General features: G+C 35.9%; 1 protein-coding gene across 5 annotated transcripts; it reads left to right on the forward strand.

The window, feature by feature from the left end:
- The first annotated feature begins 2,010 nt into the window (after positions 1-2,010).
- LOC123773382 (cyclin-D1-binding protein 1 homolog) lies at positions 2,011-11,334 on the forward strand. 5 transcript variants are annotated; one of them, XR_006774792.2, is made up of 9 exons: positions 2,014-2,325; positions 3,853-3,915; positions 4,513-4,602; positions 4,788-4,959; positions 6,252-6,399; positions 6,801-6,932; positions 7,988-8,161; positions 10,314-10,559; positions 10,590-11,334. XR_006774792.2 is itself a non-coding variant. In XM_045767098.2 (8 exons), the coding sequence occupies exons 1-8, from the start codon at positions 2,241-2,243 to the stop codon at positions 10,464-10,466; spliced, it is 1,017 nt and encodes a 338-aa protein (XP_045623054.1). In that variant the 5' UTR covers positions 2,014-2,240; the 3' UTR covers positions 10,467-11,334. The 5 variants fall into 5 exon arrangements, 4 of the variants coding, with proteins under 4 accessions (XP_069174131.1, XP_045623054.1, XP_069174130.1 ...); XM_045767098.2 differs by having other exon boundaries at positions 10,314-11,334; XM_069318029.1 differs by lacking the exon at positions 2,014-2,325 and adding an exon at positions 2,520-2,553 and having other exon boundaries at positions 10,314-11,334.
- Positions 11,335-14,590: the final 3,256 nt, after the last annotated feature.

The following is a 14,590-nucleotide window of genomic DNA, read 5'->3' on the forward strand; positions in this document are numbered from 1 at the left end:
ACCGTGTTTAATATAAACTTTATATAATTACTTACTTTATATTTGAACTTTATATATTTACATGTTCTGCAGAATTTAATCTTCAATAAACTTTAACGCCCCATACTGCCAGTATCTTTCTCCCCCTGGTCAGAAATGAACTTTACTTTACTAATATCTAATCTCTGTGACTAAAACGTAAGAACGACTTTATCTATGCCTTTTTGATAACATATACAATTATAAGCTTTATTAGTGAATCTCTATTAATTAAACAATATATCAGAGTGTGTAAGGTTCGGTGTTCCATGTGCGAAGAGACATGGGAGATTTTACATCAGTACAGTAAATGCTTTAAGTAGCGAACGCATACTAACGAATAACGATTAGTATAGACCAACACTATTGTTCTATGAAGTCGATTTAACTTCCAGACATGTATTTTTCAATAAGTCTTAAATATTTTCTGGCTAGTTATGTTAGATATTATTAGAAATACGTATTCTACTTGTTAATATAATAAACTAAATTTGTGATCATTTAAGGAGAGAAGTGCGACGACTGGATCACTGTGTACAGAAGGTGTGAAGGATTGAAGAAATTGTTTATGTAATAATCTAAGATGAGGTCTGATAAAGACCTTTTGTGCCCTCTGTAATGCTTTTGCGCTACCGCTCACAGGATGAGTATGGGGTGCACAATAAACTAGCCGCCTTCGGCGGCAACAATCAATCAAGAAGGTTGATATGCCAACAAACACTTTCCAGACAACAATATATCTTGGATAAGTCGCTCCACAACATTGACACCTGGACCGTTGACTTCCTATGAGGCCACATATTTACTTATTTCATAATGGAAGTATATTATTTTATAGTAAATATATGTTTTCTCGTGTTCTGCATTAAGCACCAACATTATAGTGAATAAATATACCATATTTCTTCATTATTTAAGTAATGCTAGGAGGCTTTGAGTAGCTTTGGGTCATTAGGTGAACAGAATCTCCAATAGATAGGGCGAGAGTCGGGCTATCTCTCGCCCGAGCGAGAGTTGAAACTTATTTTAGAATTGATATATCTTTGTCCTCCAACAAGATATATTTCCTTTGGTGCACTCACAATAACGAGCATATCTCTGTCTTTCTGAAGGCATATAATATTTTAGGCTTTATAAGCGTATCTTTGTTAATTACACACTATATTGGCAAGTGCGTAGGCTTCTGCATTCCATGACCGACAAGCTACTGAATGCCACTATAAAAACGTATGTATCTTCACTTGAGCTTTATATATGTCTATGTTAAAGTATTTAAAATGAAGCTTATATTTCTATCTTTCTTGAGACATATAAAACATATGTGTTTATTAATGAATTTACGTGAAATAAGCATTGTTCTGAGAGAGTTGCTCTGTCGATCAGTCTGTGCGGGGTCGGAGCTCGGCGATTATTTAAACATGTATCTTCATTAGAACTTTATATATATCTATGGTAAAGTATTTAAAATGAAGCTTATATTTCTATCTTTCTCAACACATATAAAAACATTTGCGTTTATTAACAAATTTACGTGAAATAAGCATTGTTCTGTGAGAGAGTTACTCCGTTGCTCGATCTGTGCGGGATCGGAGCTCGCCGATTAGAAAAATACACGTATCTTCGCTTTAAATACAAATATGCCCATGGTAAGGCATTTAAAATGAAGATTATGTTTCTATCTTTCTTGAGACGTATAAAAATCTTACGTTTATTAACGATTCTGCGTGAAATAAGCATTGTTCTGAGATGAATATTGCGGATTTCCGGCTCTACGACCGATGAAAAATGCAACTTTTATACAACTACCAATATCTTTAGTTTTACTTTAAATTTTGTCCTGAAAGAGTTTTCATATATAGATCCAGTTTCTGCCGTTCTTCTGACATGAAAAGACCTTTGGTTTAATAAGTTAAGATGTTTTCAACAATATTACTAGGGCGTTCACCGATTCTAACATGGGCGACCCTTTTGGAAACGCAACACATGGGTTGACCTGATTGATATATGGGTCAGATTCCATTAAGGTTCGGAACACAGTGAAGAAATGTAAACAACGTCCCAAAATTCCTGAATCAAACCCTTCATGCAACTGCACCTACTATAAAAAAGAATTAGAAATTCCTGATTACGGCACGCAAACTGCACGTGCCGTGGACAAGTGCTGCTATTGCCTGTACGCAATACGTAAACCACGTGCCGCACACAAGTGCTTCTTGCCAGTAATGGCTGCTTCGTCCACTGCCCCTTTGGCTAACATATTACTTAACAGCATTGAAAACTTGCTGTTAGCAGAGCAGCAAGTTCAAAGTAGGTGGTATTTCTTTATTGGGTTTGTAGTTCAATTTAGGCCAGTCTTGTCATAATGATATAATTCACATGGTACACAAGACGTTTCGCCAATGACTTGCAATCTAACTTTTCGCAACCAAACTGAGTCAAACACAGTCTGTTCAAGCAAATACATCCAAACCAAACAATGTACACGGCTTTGACAGTCGGAAAACAAGTCTTTTGAAATGCTTGTGTACAATTTGGGTATGGTTAAATCAGACGTCGACATTTTGACAAAGATGTTTTCTTTGTCAAAACTGTATATTATAATCAGTACAAATGGGGTGGGGGAACCTTTGACAAGCTGCCGTCTTCCTGTCCTTGTCAAGGCCACTAGAAAGATAATGGCCCTCTTGTAAATTCAGGTAAAATTATCATTAGGTTTGGATGTATTAACTTAGGTTAGGCTGTATTAGACTTGGGTTGATTTGAGTTAGGTATAAAAATATGTTGCGAAACCATCTTGCGTATGATATGATTTGCATCTATAGAACTTTACCATACCCCAGAAAAATTATGTTGATTTTGGAACTAATTGGACATTGCACAGTGAATAATGTGGACATCACTCAGTAAGGGGAAGCACTGTTGAGTCTGGCCTGTAACGGGACAAGCGACAGCCTGGGTTTCTGTATAACAGTATACCTGTACCATAGTTAACTTGTGTATTTCAGAAGTTTTGAAATAAATGTCCCAAGAATCAAAACTACATATGTATATCAGTGATGTCCAATGGTATATGCACAGTATACATAAAGCATACAAAAACTAATTTTTTGTATACAAGATACAGTAGCTTAAAAATAAAATTATAACCTAATCAAGTTTATTTATAATAATATATTATAATAATAATAATAACAACGAAGTTGGAGGATGACCAAATGTATGTGTAAGTGTATTAAAACCAAATTTTTGAATACAGCCTACATCTTTCTCAAGGTCCTGTAAATAATGTTCTTGAGAAATGATGTAGGTTGCATCCCAAAATTTGGTTTTAATACACTTAAACATGTATTGGGTCTTTCCTTCAACTTCATTTTATTATTATTATTATTGAACAGTACTGTAATAGGCTAGAAGAATTTATATACTGTACATAGTGTACTGGGAAAATAATTAATTTCCCACATTTGTTTTAATACACAGTACTGTATATGTGTGCATGTGTATACACACGCACACATGGGGGGCCTCGCGGCTGAGTGGACAGCGCTCGGGAGTAATAGTCCTAAAAGCCCGGGTTTGATTCCTGGCCGAAGCCAAAACAAATGGACAGTTTCTTTCACCTGATGTTTTGTTCACCTAGCTGTAAATAGGTACCTGGTAATTAGACAGCTGTTATGGGCTGCTTCCTGGGTATATGTGTGTGTGTGTGTTAGAAATAAACATCGGTTAGAAAGGAGGAACTAATAGCTCACTTCTGCAGGCACTCATAGTAAATACATACACACAGCCATGTGATTCCAGATCTTTATTTGTATTGCGTAATAAATATTTCAGATAAAGATGTTGCACAACAGCAGAGTGATGATTATGTCCTTGAAAACTTTTGGAATAATTTAAGTAAGTGTATAATTCTTATTTTTGTTTTGGTATTCAATGTATAGTGTAATTTAAACAATCTGAAACTCAGAATACAGTACTGTAATGGAAATCTTAAAATTTTTGAAATATGCCTCCTGGTAGTAGCAGTAGCAGTAGCAACTGGAGTTGTAACATTTAAATTAGTAGTAGTTTTAAGACAACACTTTTCTGCCTGTCCTGTTAAATTTGTGGATTGTATTTAACTGGCATCATGCTACAGTACTTCCAATATTTGTATTTATTAGTGGAGGGTGAGGAAGAGCCTTCTACGTTGCTCTCCTCTTCTGCATCCAAACATAACCTAATGTAGTGTAAGGTATGCTTCTCCATATAGAAGCATACCCTACACTTATCCTTGTTAGAAATGTTGTTGTGGACAATAGGCCTCTCTCTCTGTTTTCTTTTACCATTCCATTTTTTTAATACAGTACTGTATATCTAGTAATAAAATCTGTTACTTTCACTCATTGACTCATTAATAATATTGACATATACAGAATAATGATGTAATTACTATGTTAATCTTGTAAATCTTAATCATTATACCACACTGTAATAATGTTTGACCAATTACAGGTACAATTTCTCAAAAGCTGTCCTTTGAATGCACTAAGGTTGGCATTTGCTTCACCAAATCTCCAATTCCAACAGCTAATGAAACATCAAGTATGTTGTTGGGTAAAGTACAGTATAGTGCAGCTTAGATCATTTAAAGTAATTGGGGGCAGGACCCCTCATGGTTAATCTAGACATGACCCCTCATGGTTAACAACTAAGAAATGTTAGTACAGTGGTTTGGGATGTCTATTTATGGATCTGAAATGTATAGTAATGTTACCTGTATTCTCCAGGTCTCCTTACGTCTGTGGAGCAAGCTGTCCTCTCCTTGGTGTCTGTATTCTACAGTCTCTCCCCAGTGTATGGTAGTGTCCTTCATTCTAATGTCCAGTATGCAGTTGTGCGAGCCATTCAAGCTGCTCGGTTATTGTTGAAGGTTATAAAGGATGAAGGGGGTGAAGCAATGTAAGCTTAAACTGATTTTACCTTAAGTATTGCTTGAAAGTTACTTTGACAGGGATATGTGATGCACATCATAAAGTTGTTTCTTCAGTGTGTGTCTCACCCACTAGACATGTTAAACAAATGCATATCACCAGTAATAAGTACTGGTATATGACATACAGTACTGTATTTCTACAAGTGCCGAAAATGAGTCACAATAACTTGGCTGAAGATATGAAGACTAAACTATGCACCAGAAGATGAGGAATCGACTTGATAATGATCCAGGATAGACTGAAACATTGTCGTCTCCTCATCTTTTGGTGTGTAGATTTTTGTTCTGGTGTGTAGAAATCTGATGATACAGATATTTGTGATGATATGTGTGAGGTTTAGTCTTCACAGTATAAAACCCCAAGCAGGGAACAAGAAGCACAGACAATATTGTGACATACTAGGAAGATGAGACCAGACTGCTCATTCTCTTTGAGCTTTCAGTCTTATCTGACTCTTGCCGTGTTGTGAGGGCAGCTGAAGGCACTACATTTCTAACCATCAAATAAATCCCGTTGTTAGGGACAGGCTTATCGAGGTTCCTGACCTTCCCCAGGATGCAACCCATAACCATTTTCTAACCCCCTGAATGCCTATTTTACTGCTTTGGTGAACAGAAGCAGTGGGTGAAAAAAGAATGTGCCCAAATGTTCTTACTGTATTAGGCTTGAAGATTAAACCCATGTCCTCAATTGTGTGCCAGTAACATTAACCATTGTGCTACCAATCTCTTGGTTCGGTTTATCAATATGACTATTAGCTTGTTTGATGCATACCATAGTAACAGAGATTAGTTACTTGTACATACTGTATACATTTTCTGAAACCTATTACAACATACTGTAATAAATTTTTGTTAATTGCATCTCTATACTATATATCCCCTCTTTAATTTATAAGAAGTACAATACAGTACTGTTGAATGGTTTATCAGGTGTAATAATGATTACAAATATTTATTCCATGAGTTGTACATGCTGTTGTTAGGATGGACTAAATGACAAGTCAATACTTAGAGTTTTTGTGATGATAGAAAAATTGATACATAAAGTATATGAAAAGTATTCCTGTTGCATAGTGTTGGTTACTTTGCCTTGCTTTTTAGCCCCCTTTACTCAATACAGTAATTCAGAGCATAACAATTTTAATCAATTGTAATGATAACATTTGTGACTAAAATATGCATACATATAGATAGTAGATTAACATCACCTTCAACATAATGATTATTCTAAATCTATTATTTACCTTTTTTCTAGACCTGAAAGGTACCATCAGTCAACAGGTATTGTATGGCAGGGATGCGATCTAATTGCAAAATGTCCGCAAGATAATAAAGCAGCAGTTTTGAGAGAGTTACATGGCCAAAACAATCTTGTCTCGGATGCCTTCACTGAAATATCAGAAGTAAGTGCACACAGGCTTTTCTTTGGGTTGGATATTAATTTTCAGCCATGTTATTGTGACTTACTCTCTGGACCTATTGTTCCAGACTTGGTATAAATTAGTGAGGAACCTGGATGTCAGGATATTTTGTCTAATTTAATTTTTTTTTGCTATTTATAACCACATGCTGTAAGAAAACTTCCACATACACTAAGTGATATGGCCTATTGTATTTAGAAGATTGGTCCAAAATGGCAAAATCCTAGATTGGTCCACTTGGCAAAAAGTGCCATAGGTAGTTGGGAGATTTAGAGATTTAAGATGTAATTGTTATTAATTAGCTAGAAAACATTCCATAAGAAATAATTCATCTTTTGAATATATTTGATGCTTGAAATTGTTCCATGTTTGTTTTTTTCTAGGCACTTAAAGGGGATGGAAGTGGATGGAATTGTTTAGATGACAGTGAAGATTATATGGAGGAGGAGGACAAGTGGACGAATGAGGATAAGGACCTCATAGGGCCTTCTGTGAATCTCATCAAAGCTGCCAAGGTTGGATTAACAATTCTTGTGTGAGAAAATTATATAAATTATACCAAAAATTATCCTGACATCAGCAGAGCTATGGGATTTGAAAAAGAATTTACCAAAACTGAAACTTACCAAGTCAGAGCAAACTAAAGGCTAAGGGCTTACAATGTGGGTAGCATAAACACAATTGTGAAGTATAAGTAGATAAGGAATGCAAAACATGTTCCCCCCTTGTATTACAGTAGTGTCCCAAGAAATGCTAACACCAGTTGGCTGGAACGTTGCCAATCCCAGCAGATGCAGAAGCAGTGTTGCAGGAATTATCAATATGACTATCAACAGTGAGGCTGTTGATCAGCTGGACCCTTGGTTATCTGAACTGCCACCTGGTGGAGTGCTGTGTGTTGATGCAATGATTGTTTACGATCGACAAACCATTGTTGGTTTTGTTTTTTCCTTTTTTCTTTCTAATAAAGATTTGGGATACAGTATTTTGCTTAGGCTTTCCTTTTTTGGAGAAGTTTTTCTCAGTAATGGGTTGACCTCTGATCACCATGCTTCCTTGCTCCATGAGCACCAGATTCTGATCCAGGTGTTCAGTAGGCCTGCACAATCTAGAGGCTTAGTAACATTACCTGCTTAACCTGCTTGATGAGGTTCTGGAAGTTCTTCTACTCCCCATGCCCAATTCGAGGTCAGGCTTGACTTGTGAGAGCTTGGTCCACCAGGCTGTTGCTTGGAGCGGCTGGCAGGCCCACATATCCACCACAGCCCAGTTGGTCCAGCACCCTTTGAAGAAAACTTTCTAGTTTTCATTGTAGGTGTGTTTGTGTACCAAGACCCCAGGAAGCTATTGAGGCCACTCAAGAAAGCATATTTCATACATTAAACACTTTATATCTTATTTTTTTATATGGATCTACAGTTTAAAACAGTACAAAATGAATATTTGTCCCATGTGTCTGTTGGACTGTAATACTGTACAGTATATCCATAAGTAAATGAAGAGTTAATTTTTTTAAATTTCATTGTGTTAGTACACAAGCATTTTCACTCTTTTAATACTATTTTTTCAGATACTTTATAAGAGAGTGTTAGCTGCAGTGGAGAAGAATGGATCGTGTGCCACTCCTGATAAAGTGAAGGAGTTAGACCAATTGTATGAAGATTGTAAACTTGTGTCCAAAACTGTTGACACATTAATCCTTGAGCTGTATCCACCTCTGAATGTATCCAGTATGGAAGAACAAGTAAGATTAAAATATATCTCATTTGTTGTCAAAACCATGTTTTTTCTAAGCTATTCCCCTTGTTCAACTTATGCTTTCTTATTCAAACCCACTTAATGTCTTATTGGACAGGATAATGGTAGGGTAAGGTAACATTCTGCACTGGCACAGCAGGGATCTTTTTAAAGCATCCCTACTAGGCAACACTGGAAGTATAGAGGCACTTCAAAGGTGCTCAGTCCAACCCAAAGTAGCACCTATGCAAATAAATGCAAAACATTTCCAAGCCGTATTTGACAGAACATGAATTGCTAAGTAGTTCTCAGGACCAACTGCTAGTTTCCCAACTGGCTGCAGTCTCCAACTGCAACCAGATTTTAGCACTCCCCCACAAAAGACTAATACACATGATGAAGAGAGAAGCAGGGAAAACAGGAAAAGCACTGGACAGGGTGAAGGAGTACTTTGACAGAAAACAAAGGGTCATAGTCAAGTCAGGCTATGTTCCCTAGGGCTCTGTCCAAGGGCCATTGCACTTTCTATTTTATGTAAATGACTTACCAGAGGGAGTGTGCTCATACATGTCAATATTTACAGGAGTGGGCAGATAAATGTTTGCCAGAATTCAATCCAAATAAGTATAAGGTAATGAAGATGGACAAGGGAGATAGGAGACTTGTAGGTAGCTACACCATAAGGGTAAATTAACTACAAGATACATTAAGGAAAAGAGAGCTGGGAGTGAATGTAATCCCAATATGGAACTAGCATCAGAAGTTTGTGTGAACACGATTACATCAGCAGCTTATGGGAAATTAGTAATATAAGTACATCATTTAAGAATCTTAAACAGGAGGCTTTCATTTCCATAAATACTCTCAATGAGACCATTACTTGAGTATGCAGCACCAGCATATAACTCACACCTTGTGAAGTGCACAAAGAAACTTAAGAAATTAAAGAGATTAGTAACAAGATTAGAATCAGAATTTAAAGGGCTTAGCTGTGAGGACAGGTTGAGGGAACTCATCCTCCCAACCTTAGAAGAGAGAAGAAACAGAGGAATATGATCACTACATACAAGATTCCAAGACAAAGTATAGACTGGACAAAGGAAACCTGAAGCTTGCAATAGAGTCTTAGCAATACAGCATAAGGAAATATTCATACTCTGTACAGGTGGCTAGTGGAATGCATTGAAGAAAAAGGTTGTCAGAGCCAAAGAAAATGTTCTCAATATGTGAGGCCAAAATTGGAATATGCAACAGTAGTGTTATTCCTATATCTCAAGCAGCACATAAACAAATTAGAAAAAGAGGTGCAAAGACATGCTACTAAATGGCTCCTGAACCTTAAGAACATGAACTATGAGGTGAGGCTGGAGGTGTTAAACATGCCAAGGCTACAAGACAGGAAGAAAAGAGGTCATATGATCTCAACATACAAAAAAGTAACAGGAATCAACATAATAGACACAGAGAAATTTTTAAACCTACCTCTTGAGAACAAGAGGTCATGGATTCATGCTAAGGAAATAACGGTGCAAAAAAATATACTCGCGTTCTCTTTTTGTGAACGAGTTAAGAGGCAGTGTTTGCCAAAACCATCAGTAGTTTCAAAGCATCATATGACAAAGATTATTGTGATGAAGGGACACCCAAGCATAGCTCTCAGTGTGTAACTACACGGGTACCACAACATTAAGCATCACATTACCACCACCTGATCCACTCCCCACCACCCCTTAAAGCAACATGTACTCATTATTCAAGCCTAAACTCATTATTCTCTGTATTTATTACAGCATCCTGTACTCTTTTTGTGACATGTAATCAATGCACCCTAGTACCCAACACTCCATGCCTATATCAATTACACCACTGTATTCTGTGATTGCCTGTCCTGGTGATATTCTTCTTAATTGGCTACACTCAAAACATCTTGTTTTAATGTATTTAATTGCAAAAATATATGAAAGTGCACTAATTAATTTTTTTTAGTGTTCTTCATTTATATATTTTGATAGTATGGAGCTAAATAAGATAATCAAATTATTTGCCATTATACCATCATAGGAAAACCTAAAGCATGTGTTGCTACTATAGACATTTATTAATGAAATTATATTTTCTTACTAGATTTTTTGTAAATATAATTAATTTGTAATTTTTAGTCTTGCCAGCTAGCAGACCTGCTGCGTACAGCCCTGAAGACCTGTGCTCAGAGTCACATTGCCAGTGAAGCCGAACAGCCACACATAGATTTTTTGGACAAGGCTGTTGTACATAATCTTGACTGCATGAAAGAAAAACTAAGTCATAGATAATCATTCGTCGATTCAAGTTTTGTTAATATTCAGGAATACAATTGTAACCATCATTTACAATGCAAGCATTTAGTCTAGAGAAATGCCTAGTAGGTAGATCTTGCCTAGAGAAATGCCTAGTAGGTAGATCTTGCCTGGAGAATGTTGTGTCTGTAAGAGCTTTATACAATTTAGCAAATCTGTTGCCCATGTTTCCTGTGTATGATGTAATTATGAAAGTTAGGGAAGCTAAACACATTAGAGAAGAATGTATTGTATTGGTACCCATCTAAAAGCAGAATAGAAGAGAATTTAGCCTGGCTGCTCCACTTGCTAAATACTTCAAGAAATTATGAATTAATTAATCTGCATATCCAACCTGCACCACCTGGCTTTTTATAAAGCCCTGCACCACCTGGCTTTTATAAAGCCAGGCTTCATAAAAGCCTGGCTTTCATAAAGTATTCCAAATTACTTAATTTGTTATAATACAGTACTTAGTTTTATGTAATGAATGCCCTATACTGGTATTTCTACAGAAAGAATGAAACCAATACTTTTAAGTTTATTAAATCAAACAAAATTTAACTTTAACACTGAACCACTGATTTTTGTAGTAGTGGACAGTGTAGTAGGTTAATGAATGTCTCCAGCTTCTCCAGCTCGTGAGTTGAAGTATTTGAACCATTCTGGGCCATGAATAATTGTTGGTAAAAAACTTGATATTTTGAGTCTGATGGTGCAGTGGTGTCTTATCAGAAAACAAAGCTAAATGTATTCACCTCATTGGAAGCCAAAAGTGTTAAGATATTCAAGTAAATACTGTAAATGTTAAATTTATGACTATTGATATTGTTCATTAATAAAAAGATGAGATTTCTTTAAATCACATATTTGTATATTCTATCCTTTGCATGCCAATACAGTAGTTATTCTTTCGTGTCCCACCCAATATTCCAATTACTGTACTGTCTTGGTTTTCCCTTTTGAACCACAAAACTTCAAATGCTTCACCCTTAAACTTCAAATACTAATAATTTCCAACAGAACCTAAATACTTAACCGATGCATAACTATACATAGTTATGCATGGGTACTTTCTCAATGCATCACTCAATCACTATATTTACTTTGCCATCCATGAAATACATTTATTACTGGCTTTCATAAAGTACTTATTAAATTACTTTATGAATATTAATTCATTTGTAGCTATCCTCTGTTAATATGAATGTTTTGTATACATGCATAAAAGTTAGCACAAAACCCAAATGATTTGTTTCCTGCTCACAGCAGAAAACTGCTGTGAGCAGTTTGAGCATTCTGCTCACAGCAGAATGATTTTTGGTTTGATAACCAGACAGAACGAACAAGTTAATGGAGGATATTCATCTAGACCACTTCCTTAAAAGGTCAAATGTAAACACATGCAAGGGGCAGCAGTTTCAAACTCCACAAGGCACAATGAAGGACAGAACACAGGAGATACTTTTTCACCCATAGTTATATACTAGTGGAACAAACTACCCACCCAAGCCATAAATATAAATTTACCCAAGAGCCATTGACACTAGTGTTAAAGAAAGACATTACTTCAGTTTAAAAATTCATCTGGAACAAATTCTCAGGAAAAATGGGAGACATTTCATGAGCCACCGATTTCCTGTCCTTGTTGAGGTCACTAAAGATGGTGGCCCTCCGGTAAAATTCAAATTTATATTGTAATCATTTGTTACATTCCTTGAACATCTCTTATGTTAATTTACTGCTCATTTAGTACTAAGTGTTTATCCCATACTTTTTGTCTACAAATAATTTTTATCTGACATTCAAAGCTTTGGCCAAAAATCTCTCGTGTTCTTTATTCATAGTAATATGTATACAAACAATTATTATAAATAAGTACTGTACTTGGTAGTTAGGTAACATGAGGGAATGAACATGCCCTTTAAAGTTGGAGAAGATAATGAAATTGAACTTTGAAGCACAAGGTAGGAAACTATGATGATGAAATTAGGTACTTTTTGGTTTTACTTTTGAATAGGGCATAGGTTGGATAATTTTTTAAGGTGTCAGGGAGTGAGTTCCTAAGACTGGGTCTTTTCATTTGCCTGGAGTGTTTGCAAAGATTTAGTTTGACTGAGGATATCAAAGAGATTTATTTCTGGTGGTGCTCATGGGTTCTATTACACCTATGAAAGAAAAGTCACAGATCAAGATTAGCATTTAGGAACAAGGTTTTGTACATGTAAATAGCACATGAGAATGTGTGGAGTGAGTGTATATTTAGCATGTTAAGGGACTTAAACAAAGGGGCTGCATGTTGTCTGAAGACAGAGTTTGTCATTGTTCTGCTAGCAGATTTTTGCCGTGTGATGATGGGCTTGAGGTAATTTGCACAGTGGTTGAACCCAATGCACAGATACTGTAAGAAAGATAGAGATAGATTAGCTCGTGGTATAGAGTAATGAGATGAGAGCAGAGTGGGGAACATAATACAGTAGTTGATTTTAGAAAGTATTCCAACAGTTTTTGATACTGTACTGTACTTTTTTGGCTGTGTGTTGTATGTGGGTGGTGAAGTTCAGTCTCTTGTCTTAGTATAGGCCAAGGAACATTAACTAATTTTTATTGCTAATATTAACATTGTCTATCTGAAGTTGAATTTGATTTGATGGTTTACTACCAAATAAAATGTAGTAAGTCTTTTTCTATGTTTAGTGTGAGTTTGTCGGTTGATATCCATGAGTGGACTTTTTTAATTCATTATTGGCAATATTATTTAGATTGATGTCAGAACAGATGAAGGTAGTATCGTCAGCAAATAGTATAGGCTAAAGAATGTTAGAAACTTTTGGCAAATCATAGATTTATATAAGAAATAAGAGAGGTCCTAAGATGTTGCCCTTTGGCACTCCTACTGTTAATAGTTGCGTGGGGAAAGAATGGTAGAACTACAATATACTTGTATGCCAAAATTACTGCATAAAATTGGATATATATTACTTTAGCATACTTGAATATTACATCATTTATAGTTTATATGATGCTCGACGAGTGAATTTATCACACCAAAGTTCTGGCAGCTGTGAAAGGTGCCTTTCAAATAAGTTGCACAAACAAAGTTGCTTGTCTGTAATGCCAGAATTATAAAGACAGACTCCTTGGATGGGAACATTATATTTAATAAGAGTTTATATCACGATAGCAATATTTTTCCCATTTGTTATATTATTTGTGAATAAAAAGTAATAAAATATACATTAGATTTACAGACATTTGCAGTTTCTTTATCCTATAATACATTTATTTTTATATAAATATGAAAGGATATAGGTTTGTTGCAAGATTTGCAGGAACTTCGGGTCCGTCTAATTACCTAAAACTATCCAAAGCTTCCTAGCATTAAATAAGTAATGAAGAACTATGATATATTTACTCACTATAATGTTGGTACTGAACGTAGAACATGAAAAAACACATTTTTACTCTAAAATAATATAATTTTATAACGAAATTGGATCCATCTAAATACCCAAAGCCTAAACATTGTCGCTTGGAGCGTCGACTTCCTGTGGCGTCACCTGCCACTTTTTTTTTTTTTTTTGAGATATATACAAGAGTTGTTACATTCTTGTACAGCCACTAGTACGCGTAGCGTTTCGGGCAGGTCCCTGGAATACGATCCCCTGCCGCGAAGAATCGTTTTTTCATCCAAGTACACATTTTACTGTTGCGTTAAACAGAGGCTACAGTTAAGGAATTGCGCCCAGTAAATCCTCCCCGGCCAGGATACGAACCCATGACATAGCGCTCGCGGAACGCCAGGCGAGTGTCTTACCACTACACCACGGAGACTGCTAAAACTTAGACGAAACTTAGTTTCGTCTAATTTCGTTATAAAATGATATTATTTCAGAGTAAAAATATGTTTTTTCATTTTGTACATTCAGCACCAACATTACAGTGAGTAAATATATCATAGTTCTTCATTACTTACGTAATGCTAGGAAGCTTTGTGTAATTAGACAGACCGGTAACTTAAGTAAACACATTGTGAGAATAAGAGTGCAGTATAGCAGCAGTAGTGCAACACTGGCAATGTTCACCTACACCCACAATGAAGCACTATTACTGCTATTCTA

The sequence above is a fragment of the Procambarus clarkii genome, chromosome 89 (genome assembly GCF_040958095.1).
Source record: "Procambarus clarkii isolate CNS0578487 chromosome 89, FALCON_Pclarkii_2.0, whole genome shotgun sequence".
Taxonomy (NCBI): Eukaryota; Metazoa; Arthropoda; class Malacostraca; order Decapoda; family Cambaridae; genus Procambarus; species Procambarus clarkii.

What these genes read in the sequence shown, in the direction of transcription:
- LOC123773382 (XM_045767098.2), top strand. Translation starts at nt 2,241, where the DNA reads ATGGCTGCTTCGTCCACTGCCCCTTTGGCTAACATATTACTTAACAGC. An exon ending in AGCAGAGCAGCAAGTTCAAA is followed by an intron (nt 2,326 to 3,852) that starts GTAGGTGGTATT and finishes TAAATATTTCAG; the next exon opens with ATAAAGATGTTGCACAACAG. An exon ending in ATCTCATCAAAGCTGCCAAG is followed by an intron (nt 6,933 to 7,987) that starts GTTGGATTAACA and finishes CTATTTTTTCAG; the next exon opens with ATACTTTATAAGAGAGTGTT.